The 12500-nt window shown below is 41.8% G+C and overlaps 2 protein-coding genes across 2 annotated transcripts in view; one reads left to right on the plus strand and one right to left on the minus strand.

The window, feature by feature from the left end:
* LOC145657884 (sodium/potassium/calcium exchanger 2-like) overlaps positions 1-1946 on the minus strand; it is a 16776-nt gene extending 14830 nt beyond the window's left edge. Inside the window, exons 1-2 of the mRNA XM_081714331.1 lie at positions 1941-1946; positions 604-712 (exon numbers count right to left, since the gene is read on the minus strand). Coding sequence (XP_081570457.1) covers positions 604-712; positions 1941-1946 — 115 coding nt within the window. The remainder of the gene's footprint in view (positions 1-603; positions 713-1940) is intronic.
* A 5692-nt stretch (positions 1947-7638) lies between these two features.
* LOC145657922 (mitogen-activated protein kinase kinase kinase 11-like) overlaps positions 7639-12500 on the plus strand; it is a 14186-nt gene continuing 9324 nt past the window's right edge. The window contains exons 1-2 of the mRNA XM_081714790.1: positions 7639-7946; positions 9834-9982. Of these exons, the coding sequence (XP_081570916.1) occupies positions 7678-7946; positions 9834-9982 (418 nt within the window). The 5' untranslated portion in view covers positions 7639-7677. The remainder of the gene's footprint in view (positions 7947-9833; positions 9983-12500) is intronic.

A 12500-nucleotide genomic window follows, 5' to 3' on the forward strand; every position in this document is an offset into this window, starting at 1 on the left:
GGAAGAGAGAGAAAGATGAAAACAGCTGCGTACAACAGTCAGTTCTCTGTGACTGTGACTGTTGACTGAGAAGCACCCGAACACAGTGGAGGGAGACCAGCAGAGCCTGACGTGAGCAATGCGGTTTTCCCACCACACCGCAGAATTCCTGTACCAGTGGGTGAAGTGTGAGCAAAGCAGTCGTGGTATCTACCAGAGTGGGAGAGACGGGTTGCTAACAGTCTCTCTCGACCGGGACACACACCTCTAATTTTTTGCATTGGATTTAGTGGCCTGAGAACTGACAACAACTGCAATCAGATCAGGAGAATGTTTCTGTATGGAATCTGTTCCAGGCAGCGAGCTGAGAAGTTTATTTTTAGCAGTCGGAAGCGTTTTTAACCGAGAAAAGACTTCATACTGTATATCTATGCATCACGCTGACACGCAAGGCCTTTTAAGCAGGGCTGGTTATAAAGACTAGCATCTTTATGTGTGTGTGTGTGTGTGTGTGTGTGTGTATTTGTGTGTGTGTGTATTTGTGTGTGTGTGTGTGTGTGTGTGTATTTTTGTGTGTGTGTGTGTGTGTATACGTGTGTGTGTGTGTGTGTGTGTGTGCATTACCTTCACTAAGTGGGTCTAATGTGTGGATCATTAGCTGGAAGATGCTGTTTCTCATGAGGCTGTTGTGCAGGGAGGCGGAGCTGCCCCCCCTCTGCAGCCGGGGCTTGGCCTACAATAGGATAAGAGGCATGTCAATCAAATCTGCACCATGGCTTTGACCTTAGAGGGAAGGGCTGAAAGTTGTGCAAAACAGCTTTACTTTCAGGTTGCGTCTTTCAACTCAACGCCATAGCAACATGTCAGAACAATGAGCCGGCAGGGTTATGCAGTGGGTATGTACATCACGAGCGAGCAAACAATTTAAAGAGCAACACCAGCAGCATGTTGGCCCCGCCCCTTTCTCTGCCCTCTACTTGGCTCGTTGCCACACAGTCACGGACGGACCAGTTATGGAAAGATTAGTGCACGTTGGTGCACCTTAGTGCTGTGACCCGTAGCAAAGTAACAATAATTGTGCCGAACAACGGTTGGCAGTCACAGCAGCGAGGTATCGGAACCAGGCAAACGCACTAGTATTTTTATTATTATCATTATTACTCACCCACTTGTACTTTTATTTATGTATGTGTGCAAGCGTCTAGTAGTTTTCAGTTCCTGTTGAACGTTTTACAAATATAGCTACCAAAGTTCAAAACGTCCTCACTGTTTTATCCACAAAATGACTCTTTGTTTTAGGGAAAACAGCCTTACCCTGATGGCATGGTCGACGATCCCTAGCTACATGAAATAGCTACAGTGACTCGCTACATTTGTGGGCGTGTCTTGCTCTTGCTGGTGTTACGGTATGTGACGTTAACCCCTAAGAGATCTACAGTCTTCTCTTCAGAGATTTACACTCAGACCTTCCTCGTGTCTACAGTCCTGCACAATCAGAAGGTCACCCAATCAGCTCCCACACTATACGTCTTTTAGCACTTGATGTGCTAAAAGTGATCATTGTGCCTGATTTTTTTCTAACTAACTAACTAACTAACTAATTAATTAATTAATTAATGGTGTTTGGTAGCAAGAAACTATGGGGAGTTGAAGTTAGTAGCTGGGTTTAGTGAGTCAGTGCTTTGCGGAACGGGAGTGCTTTGTGGGGCATTCAAACTCACTCGATTAGACACACACAGAGCAGCGTACAAATAAAGGCAGAGAGAAGTCGTTTTGTAAGTCAGTCTGGACAAGAGCGTCTGCCCAATGCTGTCATTGTAAATGTAAGGTCAGCACAACGTAACACAGGAACACCTGCAGTGTACACAGTGTACCTGTGCCTTCAGAGACCTGTCTCTTTTTATTATACAGAAGAGACAACCGGATGCTTTGTCCTGTTCTCAGTAATTATTTAATCATACCGACATTTCAGATTCTGGGCTTAATCGAAACAGGACACCAGAAGCTCTGGTTCTGGTATTGATTTTAAACAACATCGCAGGTGGCAGATTTGATAAAGCAGTCAGAACTGTTCTTGCTTTGTTTGTAAGTTCATAAGGTGCCAGGAATAGTCAACTCCAGTATAACGTCTGCCAAAATCAAACAGGCCAAACTGGTCTCAGGCATCCTTTAGTAGAAACTCAGTTCCACTTCACTTGCGTAGTCCGACAGTACAGTGGAACAGGGAATAAAACACCTCTGAATTTGTGTAACACAGCCCTGCCCGCTTATTAATATACACAACAATTAGTTAACCAATAGGAATACGCCAAACAAACAAGTATTCGAATGCCATACGTTTTCTTATTTTTAACATAAGGTGAAGACGTATAATATGTTTCAACCCAAGAAGATTGTTGAAATAAAGTAATAGCAAAACATAGGAAGACAGGGCAAAGTTTGAGCAATATACAGTCACGTTTACCCCTGGCATGGCGGTTCCCATGGCAACTCTTCCTAGTTGTTTATTTCCTGGTTTTGTTTACCTGTGCCTTTTTGTTTTGGTTTCATTCTGTTCCGCACACTTGTTATTGCTTTCAGCTGAATCTTGTTAGTCTTTGTGTTTAAACAAAAACTTCATCGTTTGGTATGTTTCTGAGCCGTTGTTTAGCATTGTGTGTCTCTCCTGGTTGTTCAGATGTCTGCTTATGTTTATGGACTACCCTCTTTGCCTGTTGCCTGTCTGTTTTGGTTGCTTCGTTGACTGTTTTCTGGATTGGCTAGCATTCTGGATTGCGTATATGGACCCCTGCATTCAGCTCCATCCCTGTTTGTGCTCGGAACGTTACAGGATCCTCAAGCTCTCAGAACTCGACCACCTGGAGAACTTTATATATGTAAATAGGATTATTATTTTTTAATGATATACACTTACAGAGCTTAAAGTATTTCAGGACAGGTTTTGAGATTTATGGTTATGTCTGCGGTGCTCCCCTGGATGTTAGGTTTAATTTGAGTTATTTGTGGCAGCGTGTTTTTTTTTAGATGCTCGTTTGCGAGATCCCTCGTCCATTCAGTGGTTAATGGTGTTTGAGTCGTGGGTGAGGTGTCACATCTAAACCGTATTTTTCTGAAATGCGTTGCAAGACGCGTCTTCTAATTTTGGCTGGAAATCGCAAGGTTACACGGACAGCAAAGTCTAAAACATGGTGGAGACAGTCAGGTCTTCTACTGCTATACGTGAATCAAAAACACAACCACGTACCATACTTATAATAGCCATATATGTCAAGGATGTCAAGTCCCATCACATTAGGCCCTTAGAATACTGTCGTTAATGTTAATGCTTACTGTTACTAGCTAAAAACATCTTTTTTGGTTATTTATGCAAACATATTGTCTTTCCACTTAATGAAGGTAAATTAAACAGTTACGTAATTTATAAATAAGGATTAACAATAACAGAAAAGAATTTTTGAGTGAAAATCGGAGTGAATTTTACGGTTTGAGTGCAACAAAAGTAAAGATTGCATAAAACATTAACAGTGACAATGAAAAGAAACTATAACGATGTAGCTATAACATTTATAGCTACAAACAATTTACAAACATTTACAAAGATACAGAAGTATGTTTGTAATCATGATCTGGTTGCTAACATTTATTGTGCATTGGGTTTGTATTGCGTGCAGTGAATAGTCATTATTGCACGTTAACATTAAAGCCCGATGCTTTTCATACATCATGGTCGGCTTGTGCTAGCTTTTCAGCCACCAAGCTTTACGAAAAGAATAAAAGTCTTGACAGACCAGTGTCACAGACAAAGGAGCTCAACCTGTGATTGCAGTGCGTAAAACAAGTCAAGCAAAAGGAGTCCAATCAGATGACCTGGGCACAAAGGTTGAACACAACAATGCAAAGCTGCAGCTGAATAAGGGAAAAAGGTCTGGATTTTAGTTTGGTGATCGAGGATGTTCAGTCCTTTACTCTTTTGGAGCTGCCTGCTGTTCTGAACAGTGATAAAACATGTCTGCACACCTGAATACACCTGGACAGCTCAGTCTCAGGTCCTTTTTGCCTTGACTTGACACTGGATTGAGGAAAAATGCCTATTCAGGATGAAAAGGCATCACACATGATACCAGCACATCTAAATTACATAAGTCATCACAATGTCGTGAGAAAGGTTAGGTTTACATTGTACAGCAGAAAACGTGTGAAGGCATTTAAGGAATTTGCCCAGAACGAGGATGTATCTTCCTTTTTTGAAGTATTTTCTTGAATCATTAGCAAGCGATGGAGAGGCTACGGAATAAGCTCCCAGAATCTAGTAGCTTCAGGTGCAGTAAGGTACAGCTGGTGCTGGTGAAGGCAATACATGAATATGTTTACTCAATCGCAGAGTCTGAACGGTTCATACCATCATGCTCGGGCCGTCACTGCTGAGACAGGAGACACAGCAGGGTGCTCGCTCATGACTCAGGAGTTCATGGAGTCATGCTGCTGCTATTTTTTTACGGAAGGCTAGCTGCCAAAGTAGCTTGTTCTGTCACATACAAGTTTAGAAACAATGTTCCATTTTTTAAGAAAGCAATTTGTTTTTTTGTGGTTAGTTATAATTCATTGAAGAACCACAGGGTGTCAGTAGCAGGGAGTTGATTCATGTATGTAGCAATCAGAGAGTGAGATATCCTAACTCATAGCTCATTGTATCAGAGCTAATCCAGTTGTATTTGCATACATCTCATGTCTCTGAAAGCATTGTTGGTATGTATAATTTATTTTATTCTTATCTGCAATCACAGATCAATATAGTTGATAGTGTTATTCTCTGTGGCATTTGATGCATATAATTGATTGAGATACCACTTAACCACTGCACTGTGTCATATAAGGATAAAATGTTAGTTGGTTACATGATAAATGTGATACTGTGTTACTTCTGAGATTAGATATATAGCAAATGCATAAAAAACGGTTATGATAAAAGACAAAATAACTTGATTACATACAACAGTTGGACTGGTGCCCAAACTGTGTATATCAGTACGCTATAGCAAACGTATTGCTGATTGTATTTCGTATGTTTCAGTAATGTCAGTAAAGAGCTAATGACCCTCAGAGTTCAGATGTCAGGATAGCATTTATGTGCCTGTCACGTTGTATAGAGCAGATATACCGACATACTAACCCTAACCCCAGAGGACAGAACATGGCTAGTTCGTTAACTACTTGAAATTGTTTAACTGTACTGGAGCAATTTCTTGTCGTGTTTATTGGCAGACTTTGAATTTTACATTTTTGGATCTATTCAGTAAGAATTATAGTAATTGGATTGGAGGATATTATGTTACATGAAATTACATTTCGAACACATTAAGGGATTCAATTATTGAACAAATATACTGTTAGGAAATCACTTTTTGTAGACTGAGGAAATAAACAGCTATGTTCTGAGAAGTCTAGTTACTGTTTTCAAGAACCTTTTCAGCTTTCACACAAATACTGAGGAGGCCTTCTGAGGGCACTGTAAAGGTTAAGGAATATAGAAATGGCAAATTAGTTAGTTTTACCTGGTTAAGATATATTTTTATGTGTGTAAACCAAACTATTTTGTATTTACCATTCATATACGATTTACCATTGTGTTTACTATTCATATAACAGGTGTTCTGCACATGAAAAGTGAAAAATAAAACGGCCATTTTTTATGTACTTGTTTGTTTTCACATTTCAGAAAATGTTGTATTTAAAACCCAGAATGTACTATGGCACTTACATGCAGTATTTGTTTTGCCAGAACAAATACTGCATGCAATTTAAGCAAGAAAATTGTACATTTTTCTAAAAAAAAGAAACCCATTACTTGTTCATTTTAAGATACCTGTCTTACATTCTCTTTTTTATATGTACTATTGTTCTTTAATAAAGTAACGGCACTCGATCGAAGGAGAAATGGGTAGAATATTTGATTACTGAAATAATATTGTTGCAGCTCTAGATGACTCCGGTCTGTTTGAGGATCTGGGATACTGTGAAAATGCTCCGCTCCAGTAGGGCGGAGAGAAGGCAACACAGTCCGACCATGAAAGCCTACCGCTTAATATGGGGCCGCTCAGTGGACTGACGTGTGTTACGATGGCCTGTGGTGTAGGGGTGCTGTAGCGGGTTCTGACATGGCACCCCAACAACAAACCCCCCGCCCGCCGCAAAAAATATAACTAAAGAAAAAGCACCATTGTGTGTATTTTTGTTTCTAAACTTCATACACTGCATTCATATTGTACAGGTCATGTGTCATTTATTTAAATTTGCTATTTCTGGCATCAAATATACACTCAGTCAATCAAATGTATTTATATTTAGACTTTTTACAACAGATGTTGGCACAAAGCAGCTTTACAAACATCCAAGTCCAAGCCCCCAGTGTGCAAGCCAAGAGCCACACTTGGAATTTATGGGAATCTTTGACTATTCTTCCAGAAGCGCATTTCTGAGGTCAGGCACTGATGTTGCGACGAGAAGGTCTGTCTCGCAGTCTCCGCACTGATTCATCCCAAAGGTGTTCCGTCGGGTTGAGGTCAGGACTCTGTGTAGGCCAGTCAAGTTCCTCCACACCAAACTCGCTCATCCATGTCTTTATTGACCTTGCTTTATGCACTGGTGCTTTTGATGTAAGGCTTGGTTGCATCTGCTCAGCCATGGAGACCCATTCCATGAAGCTCTCTACACACTGTTCTTGAGCTAATCTGAAGGCCACATGTTTAGAGGTTTGTAGAGATTGGCTCTGTCATTTTATGCGGCCTACCAACTCGTGGCTGAGTCGCTGTCGTTCCCAATCGCTTCCACTTTGTTATAATGCCACTGACAGTTGACTGTGGAAGTAGCGAGGAGATTTCACAACTGGACTTGTTGCACAAGTGGCATCCTGTCACAGTACCATGCTGGAATTTACTGAGTTCCCGAGAGCAACCCATTCTTTCACAAATGTTTGTAGAAGCAGTCTGCATGCCTTGGATTTATACACCTGTGGCCATGGAAGTGATTGGAACACCTGAATTCAATGATTTGGATGGGTGAGTGAATATCTTTGGCAATATAGTGATATATTCGTGTATATATACACTAATATCCTGGATTAGCTTGCTTCGTGTATCACTGGTTGTATGAGCCATGGTGATGACTGGCAGTTCATGGCAGGGAATCAAGTGTAATATTAAGAGGAAGCATAGGTGTGATGGTTAAAGACAGGGCCTTTGACATTGGACATGGCTCAGCCTAGTAAAGTTGTCTGTTGTTTCAGAACTAGGATTTTGAAAGTAAAATATTCCGAAAACGGGGAGCTTGGTATGAGTACCTGTAGCTCAGCAGTATGAGCATAGTCTCCTTTGGTTGGAGGTTGCTGGTTCAAATCCCAGCCAGGGCTCCAGGATAAAGCCACTGAATAGACTGGAGAGAAATATGCAGGGGGGAGGAAAATATCTGGGCTCTCTCCCCCCTGGGTTTCTGGAGCAATACCCAGGAGGGGTTATGCTCCAGAAAATAAAAGTGTTAACTTAGTTTTTAAATATGCAGGCCACATATTTAACCCTGTAAGCACAAGTGGATGGACTCGATTTCCTCCCCTCATTCTCACATTCTTTCTAAAAATGTTTACCTTTTTGTATTCTCTTTCATTTCCTCTCACTCTCTGTCTCACTCCCAAGCCCGCTTTACCTCATGTTCTTTGTCTCCCTGCCTGTCTTATGCGCTCTTACTCCCTCTCTGTCTCACTCCTGGTCTCGCTCTCTCCGTCTTCCTCTTGCAGTCCTGCTGGCTGAGCCAATAGAGAAGGATGGGATAGAGGGGAAGACTCTTAAGATCACGGATTTTGGCCTGGCGCGAGAGTGGCACAAGACCACCAAGATGAGCACAGCGGGAACCTATGCCTGGATGGCCCCTGAGGTCATCAAGTCCTCCACCTTCTCCAAGGGCAGCGACGTATGGAGGTATGATGGAGAGAGAGGATGTGTGGGTATTTGTGTATACTTTTTTTTTGGTAGGATCAAACCTTCTCCAGTTAGGCAGTGTCACACGAGAGGGAGTGCTGTTCTACTGAATATCAGCATGGCTGCAGACTACTGAGTACTGAAGACAAGCGCAGCCGTGCTGATATTCAGTAGAACAGCAAGACCACCAGTGCGATATTTATACAGTTAAACTGTCCCATAAAAGCTGGTTAGTAGTAACAATAGGTGACAACAGATTAAGATTTAGTTTATTCATTTAATCATTTGTTTGTTTATTTAATCGTTTATTTGGCCACGCCAACACACACAGTTCTGCAGATGAACCGGGCTGCTGCCGAAAAACACACAAACATTTTCCAGCACACTATGGCACTGCTTTCTGCAGGCCTGTCACCGCATGCCAGCTTCTCTGTGTCTTGTTGAGCTATCTGTATGTTTTCATTGATTGTGGAATAGGAATCTCTTCACAGTCACTTTAGCGGCGTGTATGACTGTGACGAGCTGACAGAAATGTTTGCTGCGATCTAAGATTGATAGCGATCGTTAATGTAATTACAGGTGTGTTTTATTAACCTTTAAAGTGGAGTGATGCATGTACAGTTAAACGTCCCAGTGCTGTTATTCTCGATTTCAGCACTCATGGAATGTCTCTGGTCCAATCAAATTACTGCGTCCGAACTAACCAATGTATAATGTGATATAAAAACCTGGACAAATAATGCTAAGGCAACAACAGAAAAAAGCAATGCAACAATATACATACTTCTTGTGGAATTTTGCATTATGCCCTGCACACTACATAGTACTCACAGCACTTGGCACTAGAGATAGCTTTGATTCACTAACACTGGCTTGTGTTTGCTTGCTGTTTATTGGAAGCCAGTCCAGAGACCTGTTAGCCATTACCAGAGAGCTTGTTAAGTGTGTAGCCACAAACATTCACAGCTCAGCATGAACTCTTAGAGTGGTTTTGCTGTAAAATTTACACATTTGATGCAGAGATGCAGTTCACACACACACACACACACACACACACCGCAAACTAACTAGAAACTAACTAGAAAATCGTACCACTTAAACTGTTTTTTTTTTTTTTTTTGCCTTTTGGGCTAAAGCTGCAACTTTATGTATTTTTTAGATTATGGCCTTTAAAAACTGTGCACGCGGACACGTGCATGTGTGTGCGAAGCTGTATGCGTCTCTGCAAGCATGCATGGAGTGTGTCTTTGTGTGTGTGCACGTGTGTGTCGGCTATAATTACTGATCTATATAAAGCATCTGTGGGTGACTCTCTGAGTAGTTCAAAGGCCAAAGGCTCTTGTGTGGCTTTCAGGGTGCAATTGTCAGTGTACAAGAGCCAAGTCACAGAGGTTTACCATGTTCCTTTTGTGTATACCAAACAGCTGCTGTGTCTGTGTGTGTCTGTGGGTGTGTGTGTGTTTGTGTGTGTCCCAACTCTGTTTCTCTACCATTTACCATTTTGCTTCATGATGTGTACTGGTATTTTTAAAACTTATGAGAGATTTGTTTAGCCGCTAAATTCTTTGAGAGAGCTTTGATTTGAGCTAATTGAGAATGCCTGCCACATCCATAGTGCCATGCTATTTTTAATTTGTTTGTATCATTTTGTTTTTATCGTTGACAGTTTCTTCTCTCATATGTACTGGTGTAGCTTGTACATAAGGCAAAATAAATGTTATAAATGTTCCTCTCACCATAATCCCATTACCCGTCTAAGAGCACATCTTCCTTTTTCTCTGAATATATATCTCTCTCACTTTCATCTCATCTCTGTCACTCATCTCTCTCACTCTCCCTCCCGCTCTTTTTTTATGTCTCATATCGCTCCCCCCTCTCTCCCTCTAGCTATGGGGTGTTGCTGTGGGAGCTGCTGACCGGTGAGGCTCCATACCGAGGGATAGACGGACTCGCTGTGGCCTACGGCGTTGCAGTTAACAAGCTGACCCTACCCATCCCCTCCACCTGTCCAGAACCTTTCGCCCAACTCATGTCAGGTGAGCTCATCCATCCATCCATCTTTTCATCCGTTCATCTGTGCAGCCATCCACCTGCAAGCCCTAAAACACATTGTGCAGCCTGTGTCAGGTGATTGCCATCATTTGTTCATCTGTTCTTTCGTAAGCCAGTGTCCTTACAGTGTCCTTACACTGTCCTTACAGTGTCCTTACAGTACCTTACATTGTCCGTACAGTACCTTACAGTGTCCTTATGGTGTCCTTACAGTACCTTACAGTGTCCTTATGGTGTCCTTACAGTGTCCTTACACTGTCCTTACAGTACCTTAGTGTCCTTACAGTGTCCTTACACTGTCCTTACAGTACCTTAGTGTCCTAACAGTACCTTACAGTGTCCTTACAGTGTCCTTACACTGTCCTTACAGTGTCCTTACAGTACCTTACATTGTCTGTACAGTACCTTACAGTGTCCTTATGGTGTCCTTACAGTACCTTACAGTGTCCTTATGGTGTCCTTACAGTACCTTACAGTGTCCTTACAGTACCTTACAGTGTCCTTACGGTGTCCTTACAGTACCTTACAGTGTCCTTACAGTACCTTACATTGTCCGTACAGTACCTTACAGTGTCCTTATGGTGTCCTTACAGTACCTTACAGTGTCCTTACGGTGTCCTTACAGTACCTTAGTGTCCTTACAGTACCTTACAGTGTCCTTAGTGTCCTTATGGTGTCCTTACAGTACCTTAAAGTGTCCTTACAGTGTCCTTACAGTACCTTACAGTGTCCTTACAGTACCTTAAAGTGTCCTTACAGTGTCCTTACAGTACCTTACAGTGTCCTTACGGTGTCCTTAGTGTCCTTACGGTGTCCTTACAGTACCTTATAGTGTCCTTACAGTGTCCTTACGGTGTCCTTACAGTACTTTAGTGTCCTTAGTGTCCTAACAGTGTCCTAACAGTGTCCTTACAGTACCTTATACTGTCCTTACAGTGTCCTTACAGTACCTTAGTGTCCTTACAGTACCTTAGTGTCCTAACAGTACCTTACAGTGTCCTTACAGTACTTTAGTGTCTTAACAGTACCTTAGTGTCATAACAGTACCTTACAGTGTCCTTACAGTACTTTAGTGTCTTTACAGTGTCCTAACAGTACTTTACAGTGTCTTTACAGTGTCCTAACAGTACCTTAGTGTCCTAACAGTACCTTAGTGTCCTTACAGTGTCCTAACAGTACCTTACAGTGTCCTTACAGTACTTTACAGTGTCTTAACAGTACCTTACAATACCTTACAGTGTCCTAACAGTACCTTACAGTGTCCTTACGGTGTCCTTACAGTGTCCTTACGGTGTCCTTACAGTACCTTAGTGTCCTTACAGTGTCCTTACAGTACCTTAGTGTCCTAACAGTGTCCTTACAGTACCTTACACTGTCCTTACAGTGTCCTTACAGTACCTTAGTGTCCTAACAGTACCTTACAGTGTCCTTACAGTACTTTACAGTGTCTTAACAGTACCTTAGTGTCATAACAGTACCTTACAGTGTCTTTACAGTGTCCTTAGTGTCCTAACAGTACCTTACAGTGTCCTAACAGTACCTTACAGTGTCCTTACAGTACTTTAGTGTCTTTACAGTGTCCTAACAGTACCTTACAGTGTCCTTACAGTGCCCTTACAGTACCTTACAGTGTCCTTAGTGTCCTTACAGTACCTTACAGTGTCCTTACAGTACTTTACAATGTTTTAACAGTACCTAACAGTACCTTACAGTGTCCTTACAGTACTTTACAGTGTCCTTACAGTACTTTACAGTGTCTTAACAGTACCTTACAGTACCTTAGTGTCCTTACAGTACCTTACAGTGTCCTAACAGTGTCCTTACAGTACCTCACACTGTCTTTACAGTGTCCTAACAGTACCTTAGTGTCCTTACAGTACCTTAGTGTCCTTAGTGTCCTTACAGTACCTTACAGTGTCCTTACAGTACTTTACAATGTCTTAACAGTACCTAACAGTACTTTAGTGTCCTTACAGTACTTTACAGTGTCCTTACAGTACTTTACAGTGTCTTAACAGTACCTTACAGTACCTTAGTGTCCTTACAGTACCTTACAGTGTCCTAACAGTGTCCTTACAGTACCTCACACTGTCCTTACAGTGTCCTTACAGTACCTTACAGTGTCCTTACAGTACTTTACAGTGTCTTAACAGTACCTTACAGTACCTTAGTGTCCTTACAGTACCTTACAGTGTCCACAGTGTCCTTACAATACCTTAGTGTCCTTACAGTACCTTACAGTGTCCTGTGGTTCTTAACAATCAGATGACATAAGGAAGATCAGTTAACATGTCACCTTAAAATGATCACTCAAGAAACACAAACAGGTTTTTCTTACTTTACAGGTCGCTAGCAAGAAGCCTCTCTATCTGAAAAAGCCAACACGTACGAGTCTGTGGTGTTTGTGGCTTTGTGGACCTCGTGTGTGTGTTTTCCCTCGGTCTGTAGATTGCTGGGACCAGGAACCCCCACACACACACACACACCCCGTGTGTGTGTGTG

Source organism: Electrophorus electricus, chromosome 5 (assembly GCF_041902795.1).
Source record: "Electrophorus electricus isolate QZ-2024a chromosome 5, ASM4190279v1, whole genome shotgun sequence".
Taxonomy (NCBI): domain Eukaryota; kingdom Metazoa; phylum Chordata; class Actinopteri; order Gymnotiformes; family Gymnotidae; genus Electrophorus; species Electrophorus electricus.